The sequence below is a fragment of the Cyclopterus lumpus genome, chromosome 1 (assembly GCF_009769545.1).
Source record: "Cyclopterus lumpus isolate fCycLum1 chromosome 1, fCycLum1.pri, whole genome shotgun sequence".
Classification (NCBI taxonomy): Eukaryota; Metazoa; Chordata; class Actinopteri; order Perciformes; family Cyclopteridae; genus Cyclopterus; species Cyclopterus lumpus.
In genome coordinates, this window is record NC_046966.1 from 7,987,159 (window position 1) to 8,001,962 (window position 14,804).

The 14,804-nt window shown below is 39.7% G+C and overlaps 2 protein-coding genes across 2 annotated transcripts in view; one reads left to right on the forward strand and one right to left on the reverse strand.

Moving 5' to 3' along the window:
- cacng1a (calcium channel, voltage-dependent, gamma subunit 1a) lies at positions 1-8,740 on the forward strand. The gene is made up of 4 exons (XM_034542221.1): positions 1-238; positions 5,696-5,770; positions 8,217-8,363; positions 8,508-8,740. The coding sequence occupies exons 1-4, from the start codon at positions 1-3 to the stop codon at positions 8,738-8,740; spliced, it is 693 nt and encodes a 230-aa protein (XP_034398112.1).
- Positions 8,741-10,809: 2,069 nt separating this feature from the next.
- LOC117739510 (probable helicase with zinc finger domain) overlaps positions 10,810-14,804 on the reverse strand; it is a 46,585-nt gene continuing 42,590 nt past the window's right edge. Inside the window, 1 exon segment of the mRNA XM_034545961.1 lies at positions 10,810-14,804. This exon segment is cut by the window's right edge and continues 327 nt beyond it. Within this exon segment, the coding sequence (XP_034401852.1) occupies positions 14,623-14,804 (182 nt within the window). The 3' untranslated portion in view covers positions 10,810-14,622.

Here is a 14,804-nt window from a genome sequence, read left to right on the forward strand (position 1 = left end):
ATGCACAAGCGCACAAAGATAAAGATTGCAATCTTCGTGCTACTAGTGGGTATGGCCTGCATGTTCACCGCGGTGGTAACAGACCACTGGGCCGTGCTCAGCCCGCGGGTGGATAAAGTCAATGAGACCTGTGAGGCGGCCCACTTCGGCCTGTGGAGGCTGTGCAAGAAGCAGATCTACATCAGCTCGGAACACTACATGAAGGGGCATGGCTGCGGCCCCATCAGCCTGCCTGGAGGTAAGGGATTATTGGAGCAAAAGGCTTCTGCATCTGGCAGATGAAATGACAATACTGTATTTATACTGTCTGCTGTAACTGTGAGACGCTTCTATGCAATCCAGCCCTCGACTCTGAGGTGGGGAGCTTCTAAGAATAGAGGCTCAAATGCAGGATCCCTTGATATGACAAATCACTTTTTAAACTTCCATGTGAAACGGAAGAAAGATCCATGCAGCATTCCACGATGCGTTCAACTGTTTTCGTCGGAAAAACATATGGAGGAAAATAATCTGATGTTTTCTATTGTCATTCATCAGTGGTGTTGAAATGCAGCCCACATTTAATAGTAAATGTGCCCACAGTAAATATTTGACATCAACCAGAGATGGCCAAGAATGAGGCAGAGAGTGCCATGGAGCTGCCGTTTTTTACTGATCGGTGTCCCCTCTCTGTTTAAAGAGGTATTTATTATTAAAATCCAGGTTGACAGTTGATTGTCCAGACAACATGGGAGCCAGTACCTGACTTATACAGACACTCTATGGAACACATTATGGAAACTTACATTAAAATAGCTCGAACACACTGTATTTAAATACACTTTTGAGGTACTTAATTCAGTATTAACTCTAAATAATGAATGGGTTCTGTGTCAAAATACTGTCTCTATTTTCTATTTGTAGTCACAAATGACATCGATCCTTCAATTTGATGTAACTTCATACCTCTTCCCCTCTACAAATCAGGGGAACGTATTGAGGATTCTTCTACTTACTCCACTATAAAGTATGAAATAATGAAAAGACATTTCAGTACTGTTTTCATAGTACAACACTGTGAAAGGGGCGAGCGGACAATCGTACTTTGGGATACAAGAATGTAATGGAGTAGGTCGTGGTGTTACCTAAATTCAAGTAAAGGATCTAAACACTTCCACCGCAGCCCTTCGTGATTGTAATTACATTAAATTGGTGTTGAGCAGTTGCTGACTAGCAGTGACTCTTATCTCAATAAGTTGTGGGGAGCTCATGTGTTGACCCACGCTGGCAAACTGACCGTTGGCTGAGAAACCTTTACCTGACCGTTGCTTGTTACATAACATCTATTGCATCTGTCCATCCGGGGAGAGGGATCCTCCTCTGTTGCTCTCCTGAAGGTTTCTTCAGGAGTTTTTCCTGATCCGATGTGAGGTCCTGGGACAGGGATGTCGTATGTGTACAGATTGTAAAGCCCTCTGAGGCAAATTCGTAATTTGTGATATTGGGCTATACAAAATAAACTGAATTGTTACCCCACCCTGCATGCCACTTTATGTAAATTGCCCTGGAACTTCCCCACAATTTTTTCCAACTCACAAGGCTGAGAGAAACTCCCAAAATATATCCCAACTCATGGCAGCTGTTAAACTCTTGGGAAACCCAGACACTGTCTGCCCTGCAGGGCCATTCCAGGAGCAGATGAGATGTCTGAGGGCGGTTCATCGGTGCAGATATGACAAGCATGTGCTGAATATACTAAATCAGCTCAGCCTTTATCTGCACATACATGCATACACACATATATACATACATACTGTGCATACGTACTGACAGTTGCGATCTTTAAATATTTGGAAAGTGAGTTTATAATAGAAAGTGCATCGCTGAGAGACTGAACATTTGCTCGAGCCACTTGTTCCTAAGAGATGCCATTCATGTCTTCAACATTAGGTGTGATTTGTGATGGCCACCGCGGCAGCCCTTTATTTAAGAAGCGAGTAAATCCATCAGTCTCGAGGGGCTTCCCCCGGCCCGATAGCTGTATTTGGACAGGAACATTATTGTTTATCATAGCCACACGTGAGGTGTCAACCTCTGATCCAAAGCAGGACTTAAACAGTATGTGAGGAGGTCCCAACAACGAGACACTCATCTGGAAAATATGGGCTGAGTTGTTGTTCAGGTCTACTGCTCACAAACCACATATGGTGAGACGTTCTCAGGAACACTTTTATGTGTGTAATGCAGACTTATTTCCCACTGTATGTTGTTTCAGCTCAAAGAAAGTTTCATCTGAGCCAAAATGTACCCGAAGCCTATTTTAGTGTGAGATGCTATGAGCTGTGAGCTGTGAATAAGAAACATCGGATATGTTACGATGCTCCTGCTTGCCACAGCATACAAAGACGGGTACTTACTGTAATGTCGTAACCATTATTCCATGAAGGAAAAGGGTGTGATTTTTTTTGAACTGCTTAGCAAGCAGTCGTGGTTATAAATATAGGCTATGTAAATACTCAGCTGTCTTGGGTGGAGACCGCGAGGGTAATGTGTGCACGCCAAGTTCAGCGGCCTTCTGAGTGGCGGGGCCACATGGATAGGTCCGGCATAGCTTTAAGGCCTGCTGTCCCACCGAACCATTCCCACGAGACCCCCCTTGCAGCTTCACATCTCCATGCAGTCACTCAAATTACTTTACACGCCCCGGCATGGGATGCATAGTTCAAAAAGAAAGTAGTATCACTGGTATTTTCCCTATACAGGCAATCAAATGACCTCATTTCCAAGAGATAGGCTTCATATGTGGATATGGGGACACTTATTTAAACAAGTGTGCTATGCTTATCTTGGTGGGAGTGCTCAAATTAACCCGACAGATATCAGAGGTAAAATGTGGAGAAATTCTTTTTTTATTTTTTATATATGGCGTGTACACAATCATAGCTTCCGCCGTTGACAAAATTAATAGACAGTGCACACCAAATCTATATAAAGTGTGATCTATGTTGTCCAGAAATGCTGCTAATCCGATGTCCTCAACTGATCGTTGGAAAGACGACGGATTACCCTGTTAGGAACAAAAGGGGTTTTACAGCACTTGTCAGCAGAGCCTAGCAGGAGAAGGACCAGACACCAGTGGTGCAGCAGTGCCTGTCAGTGTGCGTACGCCATTTGCAGCACGCGGATATATTGGTCCCTATAGCTCCATATGCTCCATATTTTCATTGACGCTTTGTGCTGCAAAGATGGTACGAAAAGGTGCAAGCAGGCAACACACATCCAGTCACGTGTGGGAATGAAGCTGCTTCATACAGATAATGAGCTCAAAGCATCCACTCCAAGGCGAATCAAATGCTGAGTGGCTGCACTTCAACATGTATAACAAACCAGATGTGCGTTTAGCGAAGGAAGAGACACTTGGCCTGCTGGCAGTTCTTCTATTTTACAACCCTGGACCTATAGAGACTAGCTCACATACAGATGAGACCATGTTTAATGCCTTTGAAAGACTTGGTGGTGAAGTATAGAGCGTAGTGGATTTGCATTTCTTTAAAAACTATAGTTTTTATATATATATATGTATATATATACTGTATATATAACTATAATATGACATTTTGGGCAAGGTCTGGCCTCTTTCACATGCACCCCTCTTTTATATGTGCCTTCTACAGTGAAAACTGGAGCGTAATGCTTAATAACAATCTCTGTTTTTTATGGCCAGTCCCTGTACTCGTTCATAAAAAAAAAAAACTTACTTCCAAAGAAGACTTTTGTAAACATTGCAATGTGGCCTTGGCTTTGAAAAATATGACTGAGAGTTATTGTTTTTTTTCCATCAAATTACTCCCCATTTAGCTTATTTTCATGGTTAACAAGAGACATAGGAAACATTTTCCACGACCCCAGCAAGGGTCGTCGAGCTTTAACCATTATGTGCTGCATAATTTTGCATGAAAGCATTTCACCGATGTCCTATGATGAAGCTGTCAGTAAAAAGTGATTAGGGACATGTGTGTGAGTGGAGACCTCATAGAACAAGCAAGATCATTGATGTGCACTTAACTTCGCATGAGTAGATGTAAAAGAGTGATCGGGTGTTGAATACCGCACATAACCGTCCTCAGTCCTTCTGCACATGTGATCATCCGAACACACAAGTTATTTCTTTTTAATGCCAAGGAATTCTCCAGCTTTCAGAAACACGCATGACGCAAAGCGAAGCCTCAGATGTCGTGCACTCGATCCACTACTTTTAAGCACGCCCCACACAAGAAGTATGTGGAATGGGATAAGTAAATGATTTGACAGGAGACTAAACCTGTTTTTTTTTCTTTATTTAACGCTTGGCAAAAAATCTAAGAATGTTTACTCTACTAAACCTGTGACCACATAAAGCGGCCTGGCTTTATTTGTGCAAATCCCCAAGGTTTAACACCTTGGCTGCTCAAGAAAAAAAAAGATTGCTTTGCTTCTGTTTTTATTTTGACCCACACGAAGCAGACCAGGGTCTGCATGCCATCGCATTACCATTTTAGTGGTACTGTTATTCTGGTAGTGTCAATCTGTGATATGCTTTTGGGAAACCAATGTAGGCGAGATATGAGACAGTGTAAGGTGTTCATGTAATACATATGGTGCAAAAAGTATGCGGGGAAATGTCAATCTAGCCATCAATTATTTATGATTGAATGGAAATGTGAAACAGGTTTAGTGGTTCAGAAAAGAGAGAAGACATGGATTTTAACACAACTTCAGATTATTTAGTGAAATAGAAATTCATTCTAAAACACAGACTAGGGGTCGGGTTTACAGCAAAAGTAAACAAAAAGATATTCATAACATAACATGAACATTTTTATAAAGATTTGGGTTATTTTCCGGCAAACGGCAACATGGTTGAACTGAAGCAACTTGGTTTGGATTTAAAGAAAGATTTTAGTCAATAAAGTGAGATATTTAGAGAATGGGCACACAGTAGAAATGTTCCACACAACAGACTCTGGTATTATCACGTTGCCATTTTAATGAACTAATGAACTATTACAGTTGTGTCTCAGCTACATGACCCTTTCATGATGGTTCCCTCACCTTTTACACATTAAACATGTACATGGCGAAACTTTTTCAAGAAAATACATCGAAATAACAGTGAAGTTTTAATTATTAAAACGTAATATAACATCAGACCAATTGACTATGTAATGTGAGAGGCTCATGGTGATGAAGCCACAGAGGATTATATATGAATTAAAGAGCATTGGTTTTGCTTTTTTCAGCTCATTGTTTTGGTTTTAAGGCCTGCAACGTTGTCTTTCCCTCTCCTCATCAACCCCTTTTAGTGGCTGTTTTCAAATAAGACAAGAAAGCTTTAAAAACCCACATTAATGCCCAACACTGCATGCAGAAACCGTTAGCTGCTTGCGTGTCAATGGAGTGAGGCACTCAGCAAGAGTTGGTGAGTTGGAGACCGAAACAGAGATGAAATGGAGTGAATATTTGACTTAACCACAAATGTGATTTCAAATAAATAAAAATAGCCGCTGTGTAAATGGGCAGCTGCCATTGTCTGCTATAATAATTGTATGTGGTGATAACATAAATAATGTTTCCACTATTGTTGTGTTTACACCTTGTTGTCCTGCCTCCGAGGGCCAAAACATAATTTGATGTCGGTGTAAATTTGAACTAAGTCCTATTTTCTTTCTCTTCACAGAGGAAAACTGCACTTACTTCAGACACTTCACTCCGGGGCTGGATACCGAGATATTTGAATACAAAACACAAAGAGGTAGGTCTCGGTATTGTTCTCCCTAGCGTGGTTACTGTCATGCCATCCTGTCTTAACATGAAAAAGGGAGAGATTCATTTGGGAATTCATGTTGAAATATGTTCCTTACATTTTGACTTCCCAGTTTGTGTGAAGTTGAACATCAAACTGGTTTCATCGCGTATTCCCAACTGACCTCACCTGCTGCTGCTGCTGCTCTGATCTGATCTGATCTGCATTTCAGATTTCCACTAATGTTTGTGCTCACACAGGTCATAACTGGCAACATTTGTTATGCACGTTATGCAAAAACAGAGCCCATATACACAATGCACTACCACTGCATTGCATGTGATATGTTTTTTTTCTACTTATTATCACTACTTTTTTGAAAAAACAATTTTCTTCCCCTTTTTTGATGGGTCCGAGTTCATTCTGCTGCGTCACGTAATGTAAGAAAATACTGATACAATTGAGTATCGTGATGTCATTTTTTTGTGATACCGTATAGATTCTGTTTCGCTAAAAGTTTGCATGCAAACATTTGTGACATAAGTTGGATGTTACAGTACAATACATGCAAATCCAGATCCCGCTGTTCTGATGGTATAAAAAAAAAGTCAAATATTGTTTTACTCAGACTGTATGCATATGGCATTGTGTTCTTTACACTATGAAAGTTTTTCTAGAATTCGATTTTTTTTTTTTTTGCACAATATATCTCAAATACGCGTCGTATTGTCCAATTCTTTTCAAGTCGCACACATTGTGTACTGACACAAGGCTGATAGTGTTTCACACATGGCTCCTCATGGAACAGTGCAAGCGAATGCTGTCTGCACATCCAGTACAGTCAACGTTTCAGAGCCGTGTGTGTTTGTTCCAGCGGCCCATTCTCTCCATCTTCCTCCCTCCAGTGTGACCCTGTTACAGCTGTGACCGTACAGCCAGCGCATGTTGTATGACAGCCCTCCCATGTAATGTGCGTTAGGCGGTCGAGCACATCCAAAACTCAGAGATCCTAATGAAATAATACATACATAGGTTAGCCATCCTCTAACACACACACACACACACACACACACACACACACACACACGCACCCATGCAAGAATGATTGCAGGACTGACCTAAGTTCCTTGTAGTGTTATTCTCTCTTGACTGAGCCATATGGCAATAGGCCTTCCATAATGGTGCACATGGTTGAATAAGCATAGTAGGATGCTGGAGGTATAGATCTTAGCATTTGGAGGTTCTTTGCGTCTTTTCCAACTAAACGGAGCAAAATGTCTACATAAACTTTACTGTGACAACTTATTTTGGAGAACTTCCTCATTCCTTCCCGTTAGCATGTGTCAGATCTGGTTAAGAAAGTGAACTAAAGAAATCTGAAATCCTTTACTTTGATACATCAAATCTCTCCTACATACATTCAAAAAAAGCAACACACGCACATGCCTATTCCTGCATAAGTAATCCAACAAACATATACAATAAGTTACTACAGTATATATACATACATGCATACATACTAGCCTTTTTTTTAATTTCCCTTAGCTGCGGAAACTACAGACTTTTTTACATGTCAATCTGGTGTTTCTGAGAAAAGAGGTCCGATGGATTGAGCCCGGTATGACTGAAACACTGGTATCCTTTGATGTCTCCCTTGCTCTGGCTTTTGAGAAACTTTGTTGAGCTGGCAAATGAGCTCCGACAGACGTGAAGTATCTCAGAGAACCCGACGTGTTCAGGGTGCGGCTCATCCTCCCCAGCCAGCACAAGATGAAGGTTCTCTCCCCCAAAGAAGGGCCTCTCCCCTGGGCATGGTTCACAGGCAAACAGGCGGCAGATCAAAGGCCTCCTGTCCCATCCACCTCTCTGATCGAAAAAAGAAGAAAAAAAAGCCAGCTGCGGATCCTGCTACGGAGACACCCCTTATCTGTCAACAGATTACAATCATATAGCATATGTGTATGTTGAATGAAAGATTATTGCCTTGAGTCTTGTGAAATTCTTTTTTATATTTTTCTTAAAGTCGACAGATTCCAGGAAAAGACCAAAACCAACAAAAATGCCTTACTGCCTGCGTAGCCGAAGCCTCCTCTGGGCCATGGAGCTCCATTGTTGGCCGAAAAAACTATTAAAAACACATCAATGAGACACACTGTGTCACTGGGGGACATTTCTCATCATTACCAGTTTGAATGATATTTTCTCCAAACTACAGTGCTCAACTGTTTTAGGAAAAAAATTTTTTTAAACTATACATCTGTGATTTTTGTATGTCTTCAACAGGAACTTAACAGCTTGGGTCTCAGGAGATGAAACCACTGCGTTCTTGTCTGTTTTTGTAATTGAATTTGTTTCCAATAAGAACAATATAGAACCAGAAGGGCACTCTTAAAAGATGCCATTGGATTGTAAAGGTAATTTATCGTGTCAACACTCTTGGTCTCTTTCTCTCCAGAGTACAACATCTCGGCCGCAGCCATCTCCATCTTCAGTCTAGCCTTCATGATCCTGGGGTCTCTGTGCTTGGTCGGATCCTGTACCGGTAAAGGCAAAGGAAGAGACTACCTCCTCAAACCTGCGGGCATGTTTTTTGCATTTGCAGGTGAGTCCAGTGTGCCAACCAAATGTCAATGTCCCTGCAGCATTTACATTTTGGAATGCAAAAAAATAACTCACTTTGCCTTTCTGGTCACATCTTTTTGTCGCGCGATGAGAGCTCATGTTCACACATCGCTCTCCATCCCAGGTATCTGTGCCTTCATCTCACTGGAAGTGATGCGCCAGTCGGTCAAACGCATGATCGAGAGCGAGGAAACCATCTGGATCGAGTACTACTACGCCTGGTCCTTCGCTTGTGCCTGCACCGGCTTCATCCTCCTCTTCCTCACTGGCATCGCCCTCCTGCTCCTCTCCATGCCCCAGATGCCCAGGAATCCATGGGAGACTTGCATGGACGCCGAGCCGGATCAAGTGGAGTGATGGCAAGGTCGGACGAGACGAATGCAGGATGAGTGGTTGTGCCTTTTGTTTTGAGGACAGATTTGAGTCTAGATTCACTTCAAGAACGAGAGCTGGAAATAAAAGAGCAACGGCAAGATGATGGAAACTGGTTTGGCCGTGGATGGATCATAGCCAAGATTTTGGGCGTTCGATGTTTGAATGACTTCTCCTGTGTGCTCACCCAGAGTGAGAAATAGGGCAGTCCCCTTCAGCACCTCCGTCGCTCTGGTTCGTGTTGGAGATCAGAGCTCAAATCTGACCTCAGTCCTAGAAACAACTAACTTCTCAGCGACAGCTCTTCTACTTCTGTTTTCCTCTCGGCTGAAACTCTTTCACTGTCAGCAAATTTAAAAAAATGAAATGTTCAAAATGTTTTCACAAATGTCACTAGTATGTGACATGGTCTGGTTTGGTCTCCCAAAATATGTTATAGGGTTACGTTAGATTCATTCACATTTTGAGATTATAGTTTATACAGTTAAGGCCTGTCATCTACAGCAGTGAGCTTTTTTGATTTTATGTACTGCATTATGTATGCCATCTTGTATATATATATATATATCTATTGATCATTTGTGGGATCGCTCAAGGAATCATTTACTTCCAAGAAATATCGAAATAAGTAAGAGAAGCTGAGACGTATGTATTCAAATGTGCATTTCATATTTCTAAACCGATAAAAAAATAACTGATTTCAGGCAAAGCCGCAGCACAGAGCAGGTTTGTTCATGTGGCCGGCTGAATGCTAAACACCCACACGGTCTGCATGTTGGAAACGGTTCAGCTCTAGCAGGTGCACAAACAAGGCCTTTTACTTTTTGTTGACAGCTTCCAAACCAAACTGATACAAATAATTCTCTGTTGGTTTTCATGAGTCATCATGACCCGTTAGAAACACAACATATACAATATAAATATATTGTATTGTACATGGTATATATATATATAACCATAAACAATACAACACATATTTTTACGAGGCAGAGTGCGACATTACATCGCAACAATGAGAGTATGAAAAACGACGACACCGGAAAAGTTCTTCAGGTTTTCACAAGGTTGCAGCTTATCTAATTGCCGTGAAATGTCATGCCGAGTGTGTTTTTCATTGACAGGACCCTTTATGGTCTGGAAGTTGTGTATCCTGAGGCACACTCAACCAGGCATGTGTTACTTTGCTCAGCATCACCTACTGTATGAAGCCGCTGCTGTCCCGGGTATATTGATGCAGTTAAGCGCAACGTATTTGAACCAATTGTGCAAAACGTCCATGTTGTGAGATTGTCTATGGCTAAAATCCATTTATTCTATTTCTAATTACCTTTCTTTTGACCTTTCTGATATGTTTTAGCTAAAAAAACAAGTGAAACAAAACAAAAATATAATAGTAAAAGTAGTGCATTTCTATATTCTTAATCTTTTTCTTTCACTATGGCATCAAATTAAACGCAGTTTTGAATGCAGTGTAGGTGTTTGAAATGTGCCATATCTTTGTAACCAAAATTAAATCTTGATAAACTTTGGGAAAACCTTTGTATGAGATTGTTTTGTGTCTTTAGTTTCCTTTGCTCCTTCAGGTCCGGGGAGGCGGGCACTAGTCGTCCAACTGGATGCAGCTGGTCAGTCTGGGACCAGACGCTCCTCTCACTCCATCACCGGCTCTCAATTTGCTTTTTGTGGCTTTTTTTTTTTAGCTACACCCTTTCAGACATCCAGTAACTGTCACTACTAACCTACTAACTGACCATTTCATATATTTAGTTTGTATATTTCATTGCAAATTCTGTGCATGAACATAATCTTCCTAGTACAGTTGTGTGCATTTTCCTTCTTTTGTCACAACCTACGAGCCAGGTTATAACAAAGGACCAGCTGCCGACACTGTGACCATTGTCTAGGAAGATAGTGGAAACTTCTGATGTTGAATTAATTAACTTCAAACCCCTAATAATTCCTGTGGCCCTGCTGGTATTCAATAGGCACACAGGCTTCGCTGTAGTACGACAGTGTAATGCAGAGGATGGAGAGAAAATAAAGAGACGAACTCAAGCAGTTTCAATAAAAACACTTTAATAGAGAAACAAATAAAAAAGAAAATAAACTTTTGAAACACAGTCTAAATCCTTTATTATAACCACCACCAATTGAAATGAAGAAGATTAAAACAGATCTATTCATTATTTTGTACCCACGAGGGAGGAACTAATGGGAATGGGAGGCTGGGGAACAGGTGTGCCATTGATTCACTGGAGCGAGGGAAGAACAGAGGAGAGCAAACAGATAACAGGAAGAGATGTGGCGTTTATAGAAGGCTGAACACAGTGCTCTCTACTGGCTGGGCAAAAGGTTGCTCCCTTTCCATGTGACACGCAAACACGAACGTTGGTTTAGCTTGGTTTTCTTTAAAAAGGAAACTTAATAATTCATAAGATGATATACGGTGCAATGTTAGGAGGTACTTCATTACTAGAGTAAAGACCCTTTATTTCATAGCAAAGATCCTGTCGAAACTAATTTTGGAAACAAACAAAAAAGGACAAAAATGAAGCCATGAAAACAAATTAGCAACGACAAAGATTTGTAAATAAAATCCCTTTAAAATGTCTTTGGCTCAATCTATTCTGCCTCAAAAATAAATAAAAAGTGACGAAGCGGTGAAATATTAGTATTGCACAACTTCAGAGATTAGCCAACTACTGCTTTGGGGAGAGATGATTCCCCCACGCCAACATGTCGCAAATACAACACACACCAGGGAGCAACCTCAGCTTTAGCCCTGCTAAGTAACTGCAGAAAAAAAGAACGTACATAACCATTACATATTTGATTGACATGTTAGTAAAATATTATAATAGTTTTGTTGATAATGTCACAAGTTATTGTACACATCAAATAATATACCAAAATTTGATTCTGTAGGTTGAACAAAAGCTTCTTTTTTTTTTCTCATCTTTTTTTTTTTTCATCCACAAATCAATACAAACTGATAAAAACAGGGATAAAAACCAGCCAGGTCATCTCAACATGCATGAAAAGAAAAAAAAGACTTCACATTAAAAAAACAAAACCAAAACCATGTTGATTGTTGTACAGCGGTGAGATAACAGAACAGGACAAATCCAGCAACATATACTTAAAAATATGTATTGTACAGTGAAATAAGTCATCTTATAACAGCTGCAACAGAAGTTCTCCTCTTTGTCAAATCAGCCAGACACAATCTTAAGTAAAAGAAAAAAAATCTACAAAGTTGTCAACAAGATGTCGCAACTACCAACTAGGTTGTTGTCCATTTTTAGAATTATTATTTTTTGTGAATTTGCATAATTAACAAGGGCAAACCTCTTCTTTGAACAGTTTCTACAAAATTGAGGAAATCCCAAAGTTCTTGTTTGTAAATACCTAGAAAATGCATATTTACAAGTATGTGTTGTTCTCCGCCGAGTCAGAAAATCTGGACCTTTGAATTACAATGTCAAAACTTTAAAACGCACAAATAAAACCATGAAGCTCTCCGCTGACTGTTAAAAACACGTCTCAGTTATTAGCTGTGGGGCACTGGCTTTCTGGGGACGTGACGTTGGAAAAGATTTAACGGTTTGACTGCCGTGTGAAGGCCATGAAACGGCAGCATGTTGGAATTTGAAAATGGGGCAGTGGTGTTTTAACAATTAAAATGAATTACATATAACAGGACTGAGCACTGGATGACTGTTTCCAGTATTGCTTTCATCAAAAAGGGAACACCTTGGCAGATATAACATCAGCATCTTTTAATATTTTTCTTGCAAGGTACTTTAGATCACCGAGGTTTGACTATGATCGCAGTGAAATTCATGAGCATGAAAGCTGTATTTAATGTAATAAGCAACTTTAATTCAAACGAACGTTCACGCGTTGTGTTCATCATGTCGTGTGTGAAGAAAGTAATGTTGACGTTGCTTATGTGAAGCACAGTCGGAGCTTTTTCCAATTCAATTAAAAAGGGAAGGAGATTAATCTACCACTTTAACGTGAACTTATCAGACTGAAAAAGGCGAGCAATGTAATTGTCTGAATGACCAATGACAACGTGCATACGTCATAAACGACTTGTTCTTTTTTTTTTGCAGTCAAAAAAAACAAAAAAGACACATTAACAGTCATACATCTTTGAACAGCGTATCAGATATTTTTAGGGTGCAATTTTTGGAGGTTAAATCTCAAGCAGTGTTGAAAGGAAGCCGTTTGCTTTAAATGCCATGAAATCAGGAATAAAATGAACTGGGAGCAAATATCACCTTTTGAGAGAGGTTTTTGATTATTGGCTATTAAATGAGTCATAATATTCAGAGACTAGATGATCGTCTTCCTGAGAAAATGGCAAATTTGTCTTTGGGCAATCTGGTTTACACTATCAAAAGGTATCTAGAAAACTGGGAAAGTCTATGACTGAGTCCAACAGTAAGTTAAGAGCTTCGACAGCTTCTATGATCCAAATATACAGAATGCTGCTTGCTGCTGTGACCAAGATCCAGGCCCTATCCAATCAAAAGCCACAGACACTGGTGTATTATTAATGTGAATCTAGTTTCAATATGCTTCGGATCTAACCCCCACAAATGCTTACATTTAGCGTGTTCAAAAACATCTGACAGGCAGTGTTGATCACACCCTCAGTTTCAACTTACCCATCATGACACATCACTGACCTCACCACTCTCCTCACTTTCACAAACCTTCAGAGTACTGCGACCTTTTTCAAAAAAATAAAACAACTCAATATCAATTAGTGACAAAAAATAACTCATTTCATATCCTCAACAATTAAAACAATTTCCGTGTTGAAGATTTTTGCTGACTCAAAGAAAAGAAATACAATCAAACAAACTAAAATGACTGAGCATCGGCCACAAGCGAAGCAGTTTGGGATAATCTTATCATAGACAGTGATGTCTGGTGTTCTCTGATCCTTAAAACAAACAAGAGGAGGAATGACATGGTTGCTGCCATTTTTGACATTTTCACACCATCTTTTGTTGCTGATGAGAAATTGGTGAAAAGTAAAATACGCAATCAATATTTGTAGTTATTTTAGTAAATAAACGCATAAATAATCACATTTACTACTAAATCAAGAATAATTCCCAGCTATTCCCAGGATGTCTAAGAATTAAGGATCAGAAACCAGCAAACAGAAAATAATTCATAATGCAAAAGCTAGCATGATACAGGAATTTAAGGACATGTCTGTGGCATACAATTCAGTCTTTTATTTTCTTTATATTTACAGATTAGAGGAAATTTGATCTACTTCTATACACTGTTCCATGTAGTTTCTGTGTCAGTTGACCACTTAGCTGTTGTCTGTTACCACAACTACAGTAGTATGAAAAATCAAGACGTAACATCCACTCAAAACTGAGGAATACAAAATGATAAAAACATACGTATTTAGTAACCAACAAAACCAACTTCAATTAGGGAAAATATGCATGTAGCTAAGTGGTCAACCAAACTCTTTATTTTTATTTTTATTTTTTTTATTTTTTTATAACTTTATTTTTTTTAGCATTACGTACATATACAAGTGTAGATAATATAAGTATATATTCATATATACATAATGAGTATGTATATATACCAGTAATGCATTCATTATATATACTTATTTTCTTCACGGATATGTGAAACAGGAGAAAAGATGACTGTTACAAATAAAAAGTTAAAATGAAACAAAATGCAGAAAACAAACCTACTGATAGAAACAATTTGTAAATGCACTTTGCACTATATATTTTTTTGGGTTTTTAGAACGCGTTTTACCTTTTTTTGTGTAGTTTTATATTTCATCACTTACTTATATGGGGGAGGGGTGACACTCATTTAAAGTAGGAATAGTACCCATTGCTACCATTTGAACTTCCTATACTCAGCTCTTGTAAGAGGGAGAGAGGGTCGCTGTTCTTTTTGACCTGTTCAGGGCGAACAGCTCGGGGTTTGGGTGGAGCACGGAGGGCGCTGGCATAGGACATGGTCGGTGGTTTGCTTAAATTTGCAGCCC